We start from the raw sequence: 20652 nt of genomic DNA on the forward strand, positions 1-20652 counted from the left end.
TTCAATCGTCCATTCACTTGACAAACACACTGTGCACACATGCCAGGTCCCATTCACAGAAGTGGGGACAGCTGGCCGATTAGGAAAACAGCCCCTCCTGTAGGAGCTCAGTCTGATGTGCAAACAGACACGTACACATCCACTGCTGCTACAGAGGATGAGGGTAAACACAAGGGAGCGGGCGACGCAGGGCTCTCTGGGACCAGGGCGTGGGTCTGCACAGACACTCACTTGTGGAATTGTCATAGAAGGTGCCAGCATCTTCCTCCGTGCCATTGCCTCCAAAGAGGGCTTTATAGTTGTTGTCCTCATACCAGTTCAGGGACTTGATCTTCAGGCCCCCACCCTCAGGGTGGCCACAGACAATGCGGGACACGGCCTGGTAGATCTGGGTGGACGAGCTGGAGCTGTTCACGTTAGTCAGAAACATCACCTCCTGCCGCATATCACTCCAGCTCCTCATGCTGAACAGCTTGGGTAGGGGTCAGGTGGAAAAGGAGAGGACAGAGGAGGAAAGGGTTAACGACAGAGAAGAGAATGAAACACTATTTTCTTGACCTTTCCAAAGCCACATCCCAGAACATATCTTGTCTGGTGCCACTTCCTGGAAGTCTTGGGGTAAGACTGCCAGAGCCCTGCTACTCCGCTGTGGTCTGGGGACCAGGACTTCAGCGTCAGTGGAGAGGTTGCTGCAGATGCAGATCCCGGGCTATCTACCTGTCTACAGTTCAGATCTGTACTCTGCAGGGTGCCCAGGTGACTCCGACACATATTAAAAACTTTTAGACCTTAGAGCCCCTGGTGATGGGCTTTATTTCACTTGGATTATCATCGAGTTTATAGAGAAGAACGCTTTCTCTGAACAGCTGTCTTCACAGGTGTCCATCAAGAATGGCTCAAATCCTCGGTCACTGACTCATTTCTAAAGCACTTCAAACTTCAGTGTGGAAACTGAGGAGCCCTCTGCCCCTTGGCAGCCCTCTGCCCCTTGGCTGGGAGTGAAGTCCCAACCTCGATTCAGCCAAGTGTCAGGGAATGGAAGAAGCATAGGGTAGGGGACCAAGTTTGAACCCCAGCTACATCTCTCAGCAGCTCACAGCCTTAGAAAAGTCACTTCTCTGAGGGCCCCTCTTCTCATCAGGACAAGGAAACTACATTGGTGAGGAGAGAATCATACACTCTAGGACACCCGAGAGAGGGCCCCACTCACAGCAGCCCCTGCCCAGATGAGTCAGACCCCGGCAGCCAGGGGCTGCGTCTCCAACCCACAAGTGACAAGCGCTTTGTCTCACAGACAAATGCTCTCCAGCATCTTGTGGACTTCTTGGCCCAATGGCTTTTTATAATTAAATATTTATAGAGCACTTTGTATTTCCATGCATTTCACAATGAATCATTAATAAATCCCTACATTCCTTGAAATGTCACTGGGTGTTCTCACCTCCTGGTAGCTTGAGGCGTGGGGAACAGACTGGGGATAGGGACTGGAGGACACTGCACTTGCCCCGGGGGCAGCCTAGCTTGGCATTCCATGTGCCTGGATTTCTCTCTCAGGGCCGGCGGCTCCTGTGAGTGCCAAGGTCCCGGGCACCGTATATCCTGCCTTTGATTCCTGCCTCCAGAGGGGAACCAGGCACCCCAGGGCAGTGAGATGGCACAAAGACTTCCCCTTCCACAGAGGGGGCAACTGACACCACAAGAGCACAGTGAGGGGGTCAGCTTTTCCTGATATTGTCTTTTCATCACCTGTATGTGGGAGCAGACAAGAATGGGAAAGGTAGCCAGCCATCTTTCCTTTTGGTGGCGGGTGGAACAGCCCTGGGGATTATTAATGATAGTAAAAGCCACTCACTTCTCTTACCACAGGTTTCCTCACTACCACCACCCTGTTATCTCCCAACCCAAACAGGAAATTTCCTTCCACATGAAGCCAGCGCATCTTTGGACAGAGGCACCACAAATGACTGAATTATGCCAAACTGTGGCTCTCCTAGCACCGGTCTCAGGGATGAACACCTACTCCACACCTCCTCTGTGAAGGGCTCCCACTCGCAGGGAAGGGGGCCACTAGTCCCCCAGCCCACAGAAGGAGGTGCTTGATAATCATTTTGGAGTGAATGAAAGGCCGGCTCCCTTTGTCAATCCGCTGCGATGGTCTCCTCTGCCCCCGCCCCCAGCACTGGGCCATGCATGGTCTCATCCGCGAGGTCATGCCGTACGCCCCCCACTTCAGGCCTTCTGCTGGCCTCCCATCTCACTGGTGTAAATCCAGCCCTACCAGGCCTGCAGGGCGCTCACCTCCTGCTCCGACCCCATGTCCCACCACCATCTCGCCTGCTCTCTTCTGGCCACGCTGGCCTCCTTCCTGGTCTTTAAGTGTGCTCCCTGATGGTGCCCTACGTCAGTGTCTTTTGATCTGTGGTTCACCCCCCTGGAGTGGAGGACCTGCTGTCATTGCCTTCAGGTTCAGTTGTCCTCTGATCAGAGAGGACTTCTCGAATCACCCTCCTTTAAAACAACACCTCATCGCCCTCTATCCCTTTCACCCAGTTTTTTCTTCGTTGCTGGTACCCCTGCTGTCACATTACACACTGACTTGCTTATTTCTGCCTCCCGCCCCACGTAAGCCCCACAAGAACAGGGAAGTTAGCGGGCTCGCTGCCGAGTCCCCAGCATCCAGCTGTGCCACCACCCAGTGGGTGCTGCAGCTGTAACCGAGATGCTGCTCCCTGTCCTGCCCCCTAGTCTCCACAGGCACAGCCCCCCACCACCTAGGGTGAAGCTCACGTCCACTCTGACTCATCTGGCTCCGAAAGTCCCCATTTCCACCCATTGCCAGGCCCTGTTAATTCATATTGTCTTTCTCTGAAGAATCTCCTTTCTCTTCTATTCTAGTTGCCATTAGAGTTCACCAGACAAAAAGTGGGCTAATGCAGTAAGAACACGGGCTTTGGAATCCAACAGCCCTGGGTTAAAATCCCAGTTTTGCCAATTAACTAACTAGGTGACCATGGGCAAGCTGTCCAGCTTTTCTGAGCCCCCGGGTCATCTGCAGTGTGGGCATCACATTTATCATGTGGACACTGGGTGAACAGACATGAACCAAAGGAGCATAGTTCCCTTTTCCTTTCAAGGGTTGTGCTTTGGTCAAAACAACCCACTTTCTTTCCAAATACTGAACAGATAAACAAGTGCATTTATTTATTTAACTTTTCCCATTTGTCCAAGAGAAATGGCAAGTGAGACAATGAGTCACTAATGGCGAAAGTGACTTGAAGCCATTCTGCTGAGAGGAGTGGGTGGCCCCTGTCGCCCAGGACCAGGGGTCAAGCGAGACACAAGCACATGGCTGCCCAGAAAAATGTATGTGGCTCAGCTGGAGCATTTCCACCACGTGAGCAATGGGAGCATCACATGCTTCCAATTATTTTTGACCCCAGACAAAAGGTAGGCCAGCGATGTAAGAGGAAACAGTTGCAACTGGACCCTGAGTTTAGAGGCAGTGTCCTGCGTTAAGAGTCCCTGCCCTGCTTTCTCTGAGGCTGGCAGGGGACCTCCCAGAGTGGCACAGGACACGTAAGGTCAGTGAGCAGGACCCTAGAGTAATGGCGAGAGACTTGCAGTGCAGTTTCTGTTCTTCTTTCTACCTCCTGAAAGAACCCCAGGAGATTCAGCTTCTCCACCTACAGAAAGGTCACCAGCGTTCATAACCCAAGTAACAGATGGCCACCGGCAAGAGGCCTTCTCCTCTGGAAACGGACCCAAAAGCCAGGGTTCTTCAGTCGGACCCACAGGGGCAGAATTTTAAAAGAACACAGAACAGAACTGACAGCAGTACCCTAACACGTTGACAGTGTTTAATCTTGGTGTTTTCCGTATTTTCCAAACATTCTGCATTTTCCATAGTGAACAGGCCGCACTTTAATCTTAAAAATCAAAATGAGTTTTGATATTTGAAAAAAATGATACAAACACCAAAAAATGAGTTAGAGAAGCAACTCAAAATAAGGCTAGACCACGTCTGAGAAAATCGGCCCACAAATTATTCCTATCTAGCATTCAAAACATGAAGGTCTGCATGATATCTGACCACCGCCCCCCAGCTCAGCTCCCTGCACATTGGGCTCTGGATGGCCCCTCCTTTCCAAGCCTAATATGAAACAAGGCTGGGTGCCAGAAAGGTGAGCATATGCTGACTGGGAGGCGAAGGAAAGGCTGTTCTCTGCAAGTTAGGCTCTCTGATCCTATGACAAAGATGATTCTGATACACTTGTCAACATGTGGACATGAAAGGCCAACTCAATTTACAGTTTTCATTAAGAGACTACATTCCCAAAGTTGAACTCAGAGGCCAGATGTTTACAAGGGGAAGATCTGAATTATGGGTACCACGTTATTCCCTTCAGTTAGCAAACAAATGTTTTGGTAAAAAGACTGTCTGGCTTTGCTACTGAAGAAGAAATAAGGAGAAGCTGCTGCTAAGACAAACACAGCACCCGGGGTACGAAGAGGGATAGCCCTCTTTACAAACGAGTCATTAACAAGGGGCTGTGAGCAACTATGGGAGACAGTTCTCGGCTAGATACGGCGCCTTCAGCCACTATCTGATTAGCCCTGGGACATCTGTGAGTCTCAGTTTTTTCATCTCTAAAGTAAAGAGATCAAACCAGGCAATTTTTAAGATCACAAATGCTTCTAAAGTTGATTTTACATTTCCTATGATACTCAAATCAAAAGGACCCTCTGAGCCAAACTCAGGGTGGAAAACAATGATAGTGGAGGGTCTGCCTCCAGGGGCTGAGAAGACACGACTTACCTCCTGGGCCAGACTACTGAGACTATCCAGCAGAGTTTGTGTGGCTTCAGCCAGCTCCTTGCTCGGGAATGGAGATGTGGAGTTCAGTTCTGTCTGAAAAGAGAAAAAAAAAAAAAAAAAAAAACTTTGTTTCTAAACTGAAATGTAAACATGAAATCTCTGTTAAAAATAAACAATTGAAACCATTTACAATCTTGAGTTTAAAACATAAGAAACCCATTCCTAACCAAAGTAAGACACTAAAAGTATTCTAACTGTATGTTTGCAGGTTGTTCACCTAAGAATTACTAATTCTTTGATGAATACTTTTAAATGGTGTGGGAATATGTATTTTAAACTATTTGATGTGCAATAGCTTAAAAAAAAAACTCAGCAGGGTGTGTGTGTCCAGCGCAAAGCTGACGACAAACTCCCAACTCTGTCTGGAGTTCTGCAAGACAGGCAATGTGAGAGCAGCCTTGAGAAATACATTTGTGATGGCTCATAAGAAAGGAAAAAAGTGTAAACTTTAAAGCTACCAAAAGCATGAGAAGAAGAAATTCTTTCATTCTACTCAACACTGTTTCTAACACTAAAAATTAACTTATTTTTTATATATTAAATTTTAACCCCTATTTTAATATATTAAAATGTATTGTTTTAATAGATTAAATTTAATTTTAAAATACGTGGGGTTTGGGGGGGTTCTTTGGGTTTTTTGTTTTATTGAAGTACAATCAGCTATAATGTGTCAATTTCTGGTGTTTTTATGTCCAGTTCGGGTCAAATCATTATATTTACTCATTTATATATTTAATTGCTGTTATATGCCACCAAGTTGCACTGCAAATGTAAGAAAATAGTTAATTTAGGCCCAAGGAGAAGATGGGTTAGCGTAGACAGCCCAAGCTAGAGAAGGAAAAAAACAGCAATGCATAGACCCTGAGGCCAGAATTGGCTCTGAGTTTTCAAGTTTCCAAAGTAAAAATGATACGGAATCAGTTTCATCATTCTTGTCAAATGAGAAAAAAGTCTTCAGGGAAAAACCCATCTTTCCTTGGCGCTTCTATGGGCATCATTTTATTCAATAGCAGACCCTCAGAAATCTAAAGAAGGCAGAGCTGTTTTGATATTTGCCTTATAGCAGAGCTTGCTGTGAACTGTCATGCAGACTGCACGGAAAACGGCTACAGGTAGATGGAGCTCATCACTACCTCTAGGAACTAGTGGCCTGGAATGCTTTCCTTTAAGGACTCCAAACGCAGGAGACTAAGGTCATGATCATCATCATATCCTAGCATAATCCCGAGTGTACATTTCTGATAAAAATCTCTCTAAAGGTTCTATGGAAGCTTCTGTCAGCCTGATGCATGAGCTCTTCTGTAACGGCTCACTCACCGGAGCACAGCCTTTCCACATGCCCAGGCCTCTGAGGGACCTGTGGCTCCCTGTAAACGCTAGACTCAGGTAGGTCTCTGTGCCAACGCATAGGTCGTGTCAGCGACCATTCCTTCCACAAGGTAATTCATGAGCAAAGACAGGCGGGGTGGGGGGGCTCGTTTCTTCTTCCTCTCTTCAGGCTCACAGTATAACTCAAGGTTACACACTCAAAGCTGAACCTACAAAGACCCTGGTAAGAAAAAGTTTTACAAACCGAGATGTCTTAATTGGAAGATACAGGAGGTTAAAACTGTTTCTGTGCTTATTACCATGAGGCGCACAAGAGGATATGTGTTCAGGATTATATAGCAAAACAAAAAATGCCAAATTAAATTAAACGTTAGAAACTTAAAATTTGGTAGTTAATCCATTTCTTTTCTAAAGTCTGAATGGAAATAAGATTCTTAGCACTCTGCCCTCTCTGCCCTGGTAATGGGGACCTGGGGTGGCTACAGAACCCTGGACCAGCGGCTTAAATGTCCCATGCCTCATTTCCTCAACTCCACAGCAGGGTAAACAATGATGTGTCCATGTCACAGAGTCTTCATGAACATTAAACCAGGGACACATGCCGAGCACCCTGCCCAATGCCTGGCACATAGTAGGTCCTCACAATTATAAACAATTCCATCCCTGCCTTTCTCTTCCCTTCCTTGAAAGTTCCCTACCCAAACTGAAGGGCTGAGGCTCTCCTCTGCACGGACGGTTCTTCAGCTCTTGAAAGACATACGTCCTCCCTTCTGTTTCTTGGCTAGCTCTCGAGCTTTCTCTCCTGTTTAGGTGCCCTCCCTCCACAAGGCAGAGAGCTAGCATTGTCAGCTAAAAGCATATCAGCCACACTCCGATGTGCTATTTCTAAAATTATAAATGCTCCTCAGTGAAAGGCTAGCACATCCTCATCCTAATTTCCAAAGTCTTGAGACAAACACTTCTCTCTCCTTTATAACCGTTTTTCTTTACTTAGTGTTTGCCAAATTGCAAAGCAAAAGATAAGGTTAAGTGGAGCATACATCCAGAGGAAACCCTAATTGAAAAGATACATGCACCCCAATGTTTACAGCAGCACTATTTACAATAGGAAAGACATGGAAGCAACCTAAATGTGTATCAACAGAAGGCTGGATAAAGAAGTTGTCATGTACACAATGGAATATTACTTGGCCATAGAAAATGAAATAATGCCATTTCAGCAACATGGATGGACCTAGAGATTATCACACTAAGTGAAGTAAGTCAGACAGAGAAAGACATATCATATGATATCACTTACATGTGAATCTAAAAAATGGCACAAATGAACTTATTTACAGAACAGAAACAGACTCAGAGACATGGAAAACACACTTATGGTTACCAAGGGGTAAAGAGCAGGGGAGGGATAAATTAGGAGTTTGGGGTTTGCAGGTTCTTACTACTAAATATATAAAAGATAAACAAGAAGGTCCTAAAGTTTAGCACAAGGAACTATATTCAGTATCTTGTAATAACCTATAATGATAAAGAATATGAAAAAGAATATATACGTATAACTAAATCATTATGCTGCACACCAGCAACAAACACAACATTGTAAATCAACTATACTTCAATTTAAAAAAAAGATAATGTTAACTGGATGAAATATATACTTACATTAATATGTATTTATACTATACACACACACACACACACAAACTTGCCTCAAAATTAACATTTAAATGGAAAAACCTGAAGGAAAAATCACTACTTATGATTATGTATATGTGTGTCTCTAAAACTACATATATTAAGTATACACACAGACATACACACACCCTTAGATACATACATTAAGATATGTATATTCATTGTGTACTTTCTATTTATAGTAAGTGATACTGATTTTACTTTTACAGGAGTAATATAGTTTCCTTTCTAATTAAATGTATCTGGACAAAGCAAGCAAGTCGATTTAAAGGAAATATTAAGTTCAAATGATACCAGCTCCCCTTGAATAGAACCTAAATCATAACAGAGGATGGAGAACAACCAGGCTGCACTGACAGTGTGGTCCCCAGAGCTCGTGCATCAGAACCGCCGAGGTGCTTACCAAGCACGCAGACTCCCAGCCCCCGAGACCTACTGGATCAGAAACTAGACGTGTGACCCAAGAATCCTTGGGGAGTTTTTTGCACACTGACCTTTGAAAACCACTGAGACACACAGCACCTGGACAACACCCACGCCTCTTTTCCCTAGTCATGTGTGCATGAATGTGGCTGTCTGTGTGTTCCCCGTCTGGTCCACACGATGCTGTCTGCTTCAGACTGTGAAGCCAATAGGGTCACCTGGCCCCCAAGTGGGATCCAAGACAGCACCAAACATACGTGCAGCCAGGTGCATCACATCACTTGTGTACACAAGCCACCAAGTGCAAAACACTAGCTCTCTAAACCCCTGGATCCAGCACTGGCCCACTGTCCCCATTAGCAGTCATCCTTCCCCTGCAGGACACAAGCCAATGAGCAGCTCACGTTGTCTGGACAGTATGTCTCCCCATCTGAATGAATTTAAACCTTCATAGGTAATGCTTTTTCCTTCAGGTTTTTCTATTTAAATGTCTTGACTATGGGGCAAGCTTATTCCTCTTGTTTTAAAAGCTACACACTTCAGCAAAACTTCATGCATATAGCAGGGCCTACGGTACGGCTGTCTAACCCATGAATATATTTAACCACAGACATAAACATAATGATCTCGTTATATTTACTCTGGGTGTCAGACCTTTAGATACTCAAGACACCAATGCAATACCATATGCTACTATATGAATTTGTTGTCCGTAGACTGGGCTTTGGTTTGTTTGTGATTTAGGTTTGGGTCTCTAAGAGAAACACTGATTTAGGTTTGGGTCTCTATGAGAAACACTGGCTAAACCCATTCATAAGCCCCAAGTAGAGGAGTCAATGCTATTATTAGGATCCTTCTTATACTAATTGTTGTTTAAGATTAAATGCTCAGAATTCATTAACATAAGTATTGGCAAGCTGTAATCAGTACAAAAAATTTCCATTTTCAAAGAAGTGTGGGTTGGAGTTACACATACAGGTGTGGGTTGACATCACAGGGGTAAAAAACACACACATACACAATTCAAATGCAGCATCAAGTTTAAATCTTGCATTAACCAGGTATTTTGCTCAATATTTCATTTCACTTTCCTGTGCTTGGATATTATGAAAATACAGACAGGAGACTAATAAATCAGCAGACCTAATTATTACAAATTAATGGGGAAAGGACTATTGAACCAGTGCTGCTGAGACAAGTAGTTACTCAGGTAAGATTGTAATTTTTCCATCTCACACCACTATACGAAATTAAATTCTTTGCAGATTGAAGAGCTAAAACTAAAAATAAAGTTTAAAACATATAGGAGTAAATATACTTATGAAGTTGGGGTAGGGGAGACCTTCTTAAAATATAGAAGTCCAAACTAAAATGGGGAAAAAAACGACTCCAACTTTTGAACATAAAATCTATGCACCAAGAGATGCCATGAACAACGTATAAAAACAAGGCAAAGACTGGAAGAACGAACTTAAAAAAAATTTAGTATAAAAATGGAATACCATGCAGCGGTTAAAAGGAACCAGAAGTCACACATATAAACCTCAAAAAGGAAACACTGAGTGAAAAAGACAAAATGCAGATCAACATGAACATTTACACAATGTTAACACGTGCAAACCAATACAGTAGATTATTAACAGAGTGCAAATATACATATATATATATATATATATATATATATATATATATGTATGATTTCATACAAATATGTAATTCCAGGAGAGCTGTTATCTCTGAGGAAAAAGATGGGGACCCATAGGTGACATCAATTGTATCCCTAGTGTTTTATTCCTTGAAAAGTATCTGAAGCAAGCATGGCAAAAAGATGGATGAGGGTACATGTGAGCTCTTTATGCTCTTTATACTATTTCTATTCCTTTTTATATGTTTGATCTATTTCATCATTTTCTTTTTAATTCAATAAAAGACAAGAGTGGGGAGGAGGAAAGGGAGACTGGCAGGAATGAAGGAAGGGTAAGAATGTAAGTTGGCTGAGTACCTGTCAGATCTGAAAGATGTCTAACTTCCCTGAATAAAATTAACCCCAGCAATCTGCCTTGAAACAAGGCCACACAATGAAGTCTGAGAACCCCGAGCCTACACCTCCTATTAACTGTGGTCTTCTGCTCATATTTACTTGACAGAGGCAGGCAGCGCCTGTCAATAGTATTTCCAAAGAGCTCCAGTAATTCACAGTTTGGAACTCCTACAATTTTTCTTAACCAAAAACATTCCCCTGGCTATGAATTCATATAGGTCCCCAATGACCATAGGAGGCAAGATTCTCTTGTACGAAGGAAAACCAGGAAAAAGAGGGAAGATAAAATCTTTACTGAGGACTGTACGTTCTATGTTAAGCTAACGGGAATTCATGTATTATTCAATGTTTTTAGATCATCACTACATACTGCATTATCATTAGAGGAAGAATAGACAAATGAGTATTATATGACTCAAAATCTCCTATCCACTTGTGCAAGATGTGTTAATCACAACACTGCAACATTTTCTAAAAGCAAGACATTAGGGGTGCTGGCCCCAGAATGACAAAGGCCACTGTTCGTCTTTTCTGAGTCTAACAGATGACTTCATTATATTCTTTTTATCCTCATTAGCTTTTTTTCTCCTTCCACATGAATTTTGGGTTTTTTCTTTTTTTAATTGAGGTAACATTGGTTTATATTATATAAGTTTCATATGTATAACATTATATTTCTACTTCTGTATACGTTACAGCATGCTCACCACCAAAAATTTGGTTTAACTACATTGTCAAAGACTAAAAATTAAAAAAGGCAGTAACCTAGCAAAGTCAATTGGACTTTAATTTCTGAGCTGGTGTTTTATTTCAACTCAGTGTCCAGCATAGGTCCTGGCACATAATAACTAGGCACCCAATAAATGTGGAAGAAAATGAAAAGCAAAGGGAGAAGCACATTAGGAGGGCAAGAGATGGAATGGTGTGAATCCTGCTACAAAGGTCATTCAAATTCACAGATACATTGTTTTATATTCACTCATCAAGTCCCCGACCCGTGGAGCCTTTCGGTGGCTCCCCTTGCTCTAAGATCAGGCCCAATAGCTAAAAATGGCTCATGAACGTCTGCCTCAGCACCTCTTAGAGCATCATGTCTCACCGCTCCTGCACCCATCAAACTCCCCATGGCTACACCTACTCCACTCTGAACTACTCAGTCACACCCAGTTCCCCTAAATGCACCTTCTCTCTCCTCCAATCCCATACACATACCATGTCCTTTGCGTGAAGATTCTTGCCCTATCTTCACCTGGCTAAGCTCTATTCCTGGGTTCCAACTTAGAGGATGTTTCTTCTCTGGTCCTCAAAAACCGGGTCAGGAGGCCTCCTCAGGGCCTGCACAGTACCCAGGAGAGAGGTTATCACTCTGCACAGCATCTGTTCCTGTCTTGCTCTGTCCGTCTACTGCCCCACCAGCAGGGAAACTTAGAGATCTGTACCACTGCCTCCCTGGCCCAGAGCATGGCACAGATCAGGGCTCAATAAATATTTGCTGAATGAATGAAATTAAGTCTCTGTTTACAGGTGATCGTTATACAAAAGGAAGACCAGGAGAGACTACTACAAATGCATTAGAAATTGTAGCCAAATAGAAATATGAGACAGAACATCTGTGACATTAAAATGTAATTGGAAACTCTTTTCAATTTACAAAAATCTTATCCACACTCAAATTTTGCAGGGACTCTACTGCTAAAGTGAGATGTGGATGTACATACATTTGGATAGTATTTTCAATATAATGCACAATTTTGTCTTCCTCCTCTGTAAATGCATGTTACAATGTGTTCACTGGGACATTTCAAACTTCCCTGAAATGCTCTCATAAAGTAGACTAAAATCTCTACCTCACTTTGCCCATGTTCAGTAAGTTCAACTCAGGGCTAGGATTTATACGTTTGAGTTAAAATTGGAAATAAGTAAGCCACATACTAGGCACAAAGACTATTACCACCCAGAAGCAACCACTGTCTTTCCAATGGTTTACATGACAATAAAATTTCCTTTGAGGCATATTTTAGTGATTTTCATTGAAGTAGGGAATCATAAAACTTGTGTCTGAGGACAATATTAACCTTTTAAAAACAATTCAACAATTTAAACATTAACTTTTAAATCTGATGTGTTTATTGCATTAAAATACTTCATTTTTTGCTGTTTCTAAACATAGTTAAAATACACCTACTACTATGTCATTTGGGATCAAAAAATCAAACGTTTTCTCTTAGAAACGGCAGCATTTTTCAAGGAACTAACAGTTACAATTGAGGCAAAAGTATCTGTCTTGATGGAGCTGAGCAGTCATATTAACACACTGTTAAATTCACTAATTTATCCCCTGTTCTGTGCTCCCCTTTTCTCACACGAACCAGGTGAACAGCGTCTGAAAGAGTAAATCCATGAGGCGTGTTCCCCTTATCAAATGTTAGATGTTGCAACTGCTTGCCCGGCAAAAGTACATTTTGTAAATAAGTGGGTAGTAAAACTCACACAAAGCCAAACAAAATCTGGTACTTCCCACAGATGTCAGAGTTCCAGGCTGGAGGGGAGGGAAAACCAAGTGTTTTCTCCTGCAAAACACCCACACAAAGCGGGGAGTATGTATAGCTCAGTGGTAGAGTGAATGCCTAGCATGCATGAGGTCCTGGGTTCAATATCCAGAACGTCCATTAAATAAATAAACCCAAGTGCCTCCTCCCATTTAAAAAAAAAAAAAAGAAAGATCCACACAAATACTTTAAAGATTGCTGTGACAAGTTGAAAAGTATTAGGCCCCCCAAAGCCCTGAGCCAAGCTGAGCCCTTGTCTAAAGGTCAAGAAGACACTAAACAAAGACCCTTGGAAACAAGGAGGACTGTTCACTTCTTCTCCATCTGCTCCTTTGATCCTTGCACAGCCCAGCTGTGAGCTCACTGGTCTTCTGGGAATCTCAGGGCACCACTCACTTCACCTCCTTTGTCCCATGAACTGAGTACAGCATTTGCAGGAATTACTGCATGCATCAGCAGACACATGAACAGAACTCTTTGTTCCCTAGAAACACAACTTTCCCTTTGCGAGTGAAGGTACCATCAGAAGTCAAGACAATCTAGCCTCATGGTTGTGCAGTATGTAAGCTGTCACTGAGCTGGAGGTAAATCTGTACGCCTGCCTGTGCTAACCTGAATCAGACACAATTTTCCTCACCTCAAGGATCAGACACCACCTTCACATCAGGGAGACCATGGTGAGCCAGACTAGAGCCCACGCCTACTGAGCTCCCAGTCTTTCACTGTGGCTCACAGTGTCCCGTGTTGGCAAAAACCATTGTCAGGGAGCTGTTGGCAGGTCACCAGTGAAGCGGAGAGGAGGGCAGCCCTCACTTTCCAGAACCCAGAAGCTGTGAAGAATTTCTCAAGCTCCCAATCTCAGCCTTAAAGTTGGTTCCCAGTACCCACTGGGATGAAAGCTCCATGCCTACCTTCCCTGCCTTGTTCATAGCTGAACTGTCAGTGCCTTAGAATGGTACCTGGTACAAAGTAAACATACTGTAAATATGTGGTTGATGTTGCTGATGGATGATCTCATGCCCTGTTCAGGGATGCTCTGCTTCCCAATGTCTCTGTTCTCTCTGGTTTGTGCATTACAAACCTTCATGGGTAGTGTTCATTATGCTTTAGAGTCACTCTCAGAACATGAGCAAGAAAGTACACAGGGCTGAAAAGGGACTAACAACAACAACAACAAACGCCAAAGGCACTGAAGAAACTTCCCTGGAAACAGAAACACTGAAGATATAATGAAATATATGTTCTAATCCAAAGGCAGCTGTGGCTAGATGAATGCCCTCCCCAAAGCTGTCTATACCCTAATCCCCAGAACCTGTCAATCAGTTATATCACATGGTAAAGTGTACTCTACAGATGTAAAAGGTCATGAACATTAAAATAAGGAGATTCTCCTAGATGATCTGGATGGGTTCAGTCTAATCCCGACCCCTTAAAAGCAAAAAAACTTTCTCTGGCTGGAGGCATAGAGATGTGGCAGAAGGAAAAGTCAGGTGTAAAGCATGAGAGGGACTCAGCCCACTGTGGCTGAAGGGGGCCATATGAAAATCAGGAGAAGGAATGCTGGCTGCCTCTAGGAGCAAAGACCATCCCCCAGCAGAGAGCCAGCCAGAAAACAGGGACCTCAGTCCTACAACCTCAGGGAAATGAATTCAGCTACCAACTCGAATGAGCTCAGAAGCAGATTCATGTTCAGAGCCTCCAAAAAGGAATACAGCCCTGTGAACACCTTGATATGCAAGGCGTGAAAACTAGTACCTTCATTTTATGCAAGGTATAATTGAGGCATAAACATAAATAAGAATCTACAGGGTAAGAAGCCTTGGCAATATCTAAGCCAAGAATGCAGTTTTTCATTGAAATATTCTACAGGATTATTTGTTTGTATGACTGATTCCTAACACTGATCTACAAAAAGATAACTTCTATCTTACCAGCCACTGTTTCAGCATATAATTTATATTACTCATAGCAATTAATATGGCAGCCACCCTAATCAACACCTGGCTGTGAACTAACTGGTCTACCAGGCACAACCACAGCACAACGGGATGGGCTTTGATGTAGCTGACAGTTTTGACAGTGCATTTCCATGTCCTGATCATGGTAATTTTTCCAACTAGAGAGAGATTTTCAAGTTGAACCCAAGGTGGTGATTGTCAGATTATGAAGGCTGTACTATCATTCTACTTAGAGCATAATGCAGACATTGTATAACTAAAGGGATTTTACTGGGTTGTGCACACAATAGGTATTTAATGGATCAACAGAAATGAAATAATGAGTGGACACCAGAATAGATTACATCTTCTGAAAGCAACCCTCTTTCCAAAATTTGAACCATCCTGGTTGAAAGGGTGGACACTTCTGTCTTGTAGTGAAGTCAAGAAAAATAGCCAAAATGGTCCAAGGAAATGGTCTACCATTTGTAATAACCTTTGACCCTCTGTCTCACAACACAAAAAGTAACAGGCTGCAAATGTCTTCACAAATGAGCTTAAATAACTATTAAGCCCACTTATCTGGGGCTGCAAAACAGATCTTAAGCACTAGGCCTAACTCCCTCACACTGACTGGGTCACCATCAACCCTGCCACAGAAGCATCAAAAAATTCAGTTTTACTACTACCTTCACCTCAAGCAGAAATTGTAGCATCAGGGTGCAAGCAGGACTCCTTGATGGTCAGTCAAGAACATAAACCCTGAGATGTGTTTCCAAGGTCACATTCTAGGGTGTGATCCAGGCACAGGGTCCAGAAATCAAACCTTCTTAGGGCCCATCTCTCTATAGAGAAGTCATGGTGCACAAAGTCCCAGAGCATTTAAATTTCTATTATAATGAGGAATATCTCTTTCTAGGCACGTCCTTCTTCCAGGACTCTTTCCCTGGTTTTAAAAGAAACTACTGACCAATCAGGGAGCTCTGTGGTGACTAGGAAACCAGAACACCGGATGCTAGAGAATGTTGTTGGAGAGGCATGCCACCAGAGCTCACAGAAAATCCACAGAAAGAGACCTGTTCTGGAACTGCACGCAACACTGGTGAGCTGAACGTTCAGATTCATCTGCATTCTTGGATTAGGAATGAGAGTGCACTCTCGTGGACCGCTTCTCTAAACCACTGATTCCCAGTTGATGATCAGACTTTGTTGCGATTTATTTTTCTGCGAATGCTGTTTCGTCATTGATTAAGCTAATTTTTGAGTGTGCTCCCATCCAGTTTCAGGGTTTTGTCACTGAGACATTTCAGTGTCTCCTGATAGGCTTTTGAAAATGAATAGTTACCTATCTTCTCATTCATGGTTTTGAGACTTTTTTTTAATCTAGGGAATTCTTTCTTCATATGGACTCTTAACAGTATTAAAAACCCAAAAAAGCAGGTCTTCTCTGATTGAAGCAGGCACAAGGGACCCTTAGACTTGGACTTGGGGCCACACCCAACTCATTCTTCCCCAATTCAGCCTTGGGTAGATGGCCCAAAAGTTTGAAAGGACAGTTAGAATACCACTGAGCCAAATTATATTTCCAACTCCCAATCAGCCTTACGTTTCTACAAAATCAACCACATTGCCCAAGGAAAAGGGTCACAATCCAAAAGCGTTAGTGCAAGAAGTGGCTCCGCATGGCAGGCCTGCTCACCAGGATCGGCTTCAGGATGTCCATGTTGGAACGGAGCACTTGCTCTGCTGCCTCCAGTTTCTCCCTTGGCAGGCTGCAAAGCCTGGAGATTTCTTGGTCACCAAGTTTAATCACCTCTCGTAATTTTGATTCGTTGCACAGATTGGTCAAATGTAACTGGTAGCCTTGCAGAAATACCTGGAAGCATTTCATGCAAAGAGAGAGAAGCAAAGCTGGATTACAAACATGGGAAGCTGGATCCCTCAAGCCTCTTGGGGGAGCTCACGTCAATACAGCCTTGAAGAGTGGGCACCACTGCAATAGCCCGATGCATCGGGGTCACTAGCGAGCTTCGGGACAGATCCAGGCATGATTCTATAGGATATTTAAAACCAGGATGTGATGTTTGACTCATCCTCCCCCACACTCTTGTCCTTGTGAAGGGAAATTCTGAGTCCAACTCTTTTTCTCAAAAGTAGGACATGTGATTCAGTGAATAGAAGTCTAAAGCCTGAACTTCTGAAATCACTTTTATTAGAGAAAATAGAAAATTCTCATTACTTTGGAATGCATGATATCTTAAACCGGAGCTGGGCTGAATTATGAAAAAAAAAGGCATTTATACTATTTACATGTAGAGACAGATATTTAACTATTGCAAAGAACTATGTTCAAACAATTTCAGAGTTTGAAACTCTTCCTTTTACTTGTATCAGAGCAGAGTACTAGAAAGTCAAACTCCTTCTCTCATTGACAGGCCAATTCTAAGTCATTCTTATCCATTCATTATAGCCGAGAGAGCCTCTCTTTGTTTATTTAGTTAACTTTCCGGGCCTAACTAAACCGCACTTCTTCATATATGGTCCTTACTGTCCATGAGACAGCCAGTTCAGTAAGATGAGGGGCCTTGTTTTTCTTGCTCCCTTTGTGTCCACAGTGCTGGAACATATGGACAGTAAATATCTGTGGAATGAATGAATGGATGATTCAGACTCTATTACTCCATTATTACGTTGTCTGTTTGTTTCAGTTAGTGCAGCCTGTCCTGCTTATAGTACAACCTAATGGGAGTGATGGACCCAGTGCCTCTTAAGACCCACGCAGCTTTCTAACACAGCAGAAGCACTCGGCCTGCCGTGGTTTCTATTAAGTCTCTACCTACTGCCAGATACTCAAGCGTACTTCACTTTGCCTCCTGTTCCTAACTAGCCTTTGCTGCCAATCTCCCTTTAGTATCTGTGTTTAAGAACACTGACCACACAGAGACTAATTACCATGTGAGGACCACCTCCATACTAAGGATGCCCCTTAGTTTAAACTGATTGGATCAGACAGATAGGAAATTGGCAGGGGGGCAATGGAAATCAGGCTAACAATTTTCATAAGCCTGCTGCCTTTGGCCCATCGCCCAACCACACAATCGGTAAACACAAGGCATATTTTCCTAGTTTCATAAGGGCAAGCAGTAAGCATATTTTTCTAATTTTAAAAATTCTAGATCATGTAAAGCAAGGATCTTATTTTCAGGCATAAATATTTCCACTAGTTCTGCTAACTGTAAAGACAAGCTAGTATGTAGACATGAGACAGGGTAAGGAAGCAGTTCCCCCTTTCTGCCAAAGAATGAACTTGAGATGCTTCTCTGAAAATCAATAACCATGCAATCAGGGTCTGCTGCACACCGCTCAGGAGTGGTGGGATATCTAATGATGCCAGAGGAAGTTTTTTAAAATCTAAGGTAAAATTCTACAGAGACACTAATATTATTTTCTGGTTTTATACATTTAAGAAAAAAAATAAACATTTTCTCCTTATATATCTTTCTTGTCTATCTTTAAAGGAAGCATTAAGTTTTTTTTTTAAATCACCTGTCTTGGATTTTATAGACAGAGCTACTCCAGATCAATAATCCTCAACCCTAGTTATTATCCCAGAACTGTGAAATTTAAAAAAAATGTTTAATTCATCTTAACTTAAATTCGTCCCCTTTTCCGGGGGAAGTTATCTACAAATGCCAACTGACAGGCAGGAAATCAGTTTTATTCCAACCGGCTGGCCCGTGACGCCAGGTTGTACACCCCACTCTGCAGATGGTTTGGCAATGCCAGCCTGAGCAGGGAGGTAAAAACAGGTGAAGCTGCCTTTGAGCTAACAACCTCCTTTAGAGCCATTACAAAGACTTGAGTTTATTCATTTCCTTCCCGGCTCTAGAACAATGTAATTGCCATCAGCCCCAACAGGGACGCCAAAGGGCGTAGCTTACCTTCCGGAGACTGACATTGGCCCCCAGCATTTTGTCCACAGTAGGCCTTGGCAGAGAGAGGTTGTGATGCAGGAATCCAGAGATGGTTTCATTGTCAACCAGGAAATCACGAAGCTTCAAGCCTGCTGGAGAAGTAGTGTTTTATTTTCATTTAATAAGTAACTCCAGAAAAAAAAAAAGTCCGCACAATGGAGCAGGTGGAGAAAAAGGTCACAATATTGACTGCCTCATTTTAAATCGATTGATAACCACAGGCCTCTGGCTTAAGCACACAGAGAAACAAGGTTCAGGGAGCTTGGCCTTATCAGCAGAAACATGAAAAGACTGCTTTCTGAAGGTGTGGAGTGCGACACTGCTGTACACACACACACACACACACACACACACACAGCCTTGTCTTGCTTTTCAAGGAAAAAGCCAGGTCTTTCAAATGATCTCACCCAACCTACCTGAGGTTTGTGACCCTAACCCTACTGCTCCAGTCTCCCCAGTACCATCTCAAGCAGCGGAACTTGGAGATATTTAAAGCCTTATTCCCACAAGCCCCAGGGGCTAATTTTCTCTTGATGCAGAACTGTGGTTCTCAAACTTGGGCGGGTATCAGAATCATCTGAAGGGACTGTGAAAACGTCTTGCTGGTGCCCTACCCCCAGAGTTTCTGATTCAGCGGGCCTGGGACAAGGCTGGAGGATTTGTAGTTTTTTATTTTTTGTTGTTACAATTGTTACAATTGAAGTATAGTCAGTTTACAATGTGTTAGTTCCAAGTGTACAACAAAGTTATACACAACTTTATACACAGTTATACATATGTATTCTTTTCCGGATTCTTTTCCATTATAGGTTATTACAAGATATTATAGTCCCCTGTGCTCTACAGTAGGTCCTTGTTGTTTACCTATTTTATATATAGGAATGTGTATCTGTTAATCCTAAACTCCTAGTTTATCCCCCCACCCCCTGCTCTCCTCTTTGGTAACCATAAGTTTGTCTGTGAGTCTGTTTCTGTTTTGTAAATAGGTTCATTTGTATTATTTTTTAGATTCCACATATAAGTGATCTCATATGATATTTTTCTCCGACTTACTTCACTTAATAGGATAACAAGCTAACAAGCTTCCAGGTGGTGCTGATGCAGCTGGTCTGGGGCCCACACTTTGAGAACCACAGGTGCAGAGCATTATGCATACCAAAGCACTTTCACAGGCATGGTCTCATTTTAATTCCAAACATGGAACACATGATACAGAGCTCTAAAACCCGGGTCTGCTGTGCTTTAAGAAAATGCATATGCATATATTTTTAAAATCAACCCTACTAAATGACTGAATTTCTGCAGAGTTTCATACAGAATTCCTTTAAATAATAAGCCCTCCAAGTACATTTAGAAAGGGTTCCATTCCAATCCAGTGTAGTGGAGCAGAAAAAGCAATTTTAGTCTCCAGAGTTGGAGGCTGTGCCTAGTGGTGTTGCTTGGGAATTTCATATCATCTTTCTAAACCTCAGCTTTTTCTTGGTAGGGGCCCCCCTTACTGAAATGCTACCACTTTCCCTGCCATATTTTATTTGAGTGTTTACTTCTCCTTCTACCCTACCCCCTTAATAACCCAACTTCTTCTTTCAATAAAGAGAAAACCAGCTCATCATGAGCTCGTGACCGGGTAGTTATCATTGGCAGGTGGCAACCTACAGGCCAGGCACAAACTGACCTCTAGGGGCAAACCGGGCAAATTAAAATCACTTAACTGATGAGAAATAGAGGTTTGATCTAAAAACGGGGACATGAGGTGAGACTTGAAGAGGATAGGAGTTAATCCTGGGAGCGAAGAGGGTGATGTGCACAGATAAAGTAGAAGGAGGGC

At 43.0% G+C, this 20652-nt stretch overlaps 1 protein-coding gene across 1 annotated transcript in view; it reads right to left on the minus strand.

Moving 5' to 3' along the window:
- Positions 1-20652, minus strand: part of ABCA1 (ATP binding cassette subfamily A member 1) — a 126646-nt gene that overhangs the window by 55474 nt on the left and 50520 nt on the right. The window contains exons 6-9 of the mRNA XM_015247208.3: positions 18792-18913; positions 16550-16726; positions 4817-4909; positions 232-472 (exon numbers count right to left, since the gene is read on the minus strand). Of these exons, the coding sequence (XP_015102694.1) occupies positions 232-472; positions 4817-4909; positions 16550-16726; positions 18792-18913 (633 nt within the window). The remainder of the gene's footprint in view (positions 1-231; positions 473-4816; positions 4910-16549; positions 16727-18791; positions 18914-20652) is intronic.

Source organism: Vicugna pacos, chromosome 4 (genome assembly GCF_048564905.1).
Source record: "Vicugna pacos chromosome 4, VicPac4, whole genome shotgun sequence".
NCBI classification, from domain to species: domain Eukaryota; kingdom Metazoa; phylum Chordata; class Mammalia; order Artiodactyla; family Camelidae; genus Vicugna; species Vicugna pacos.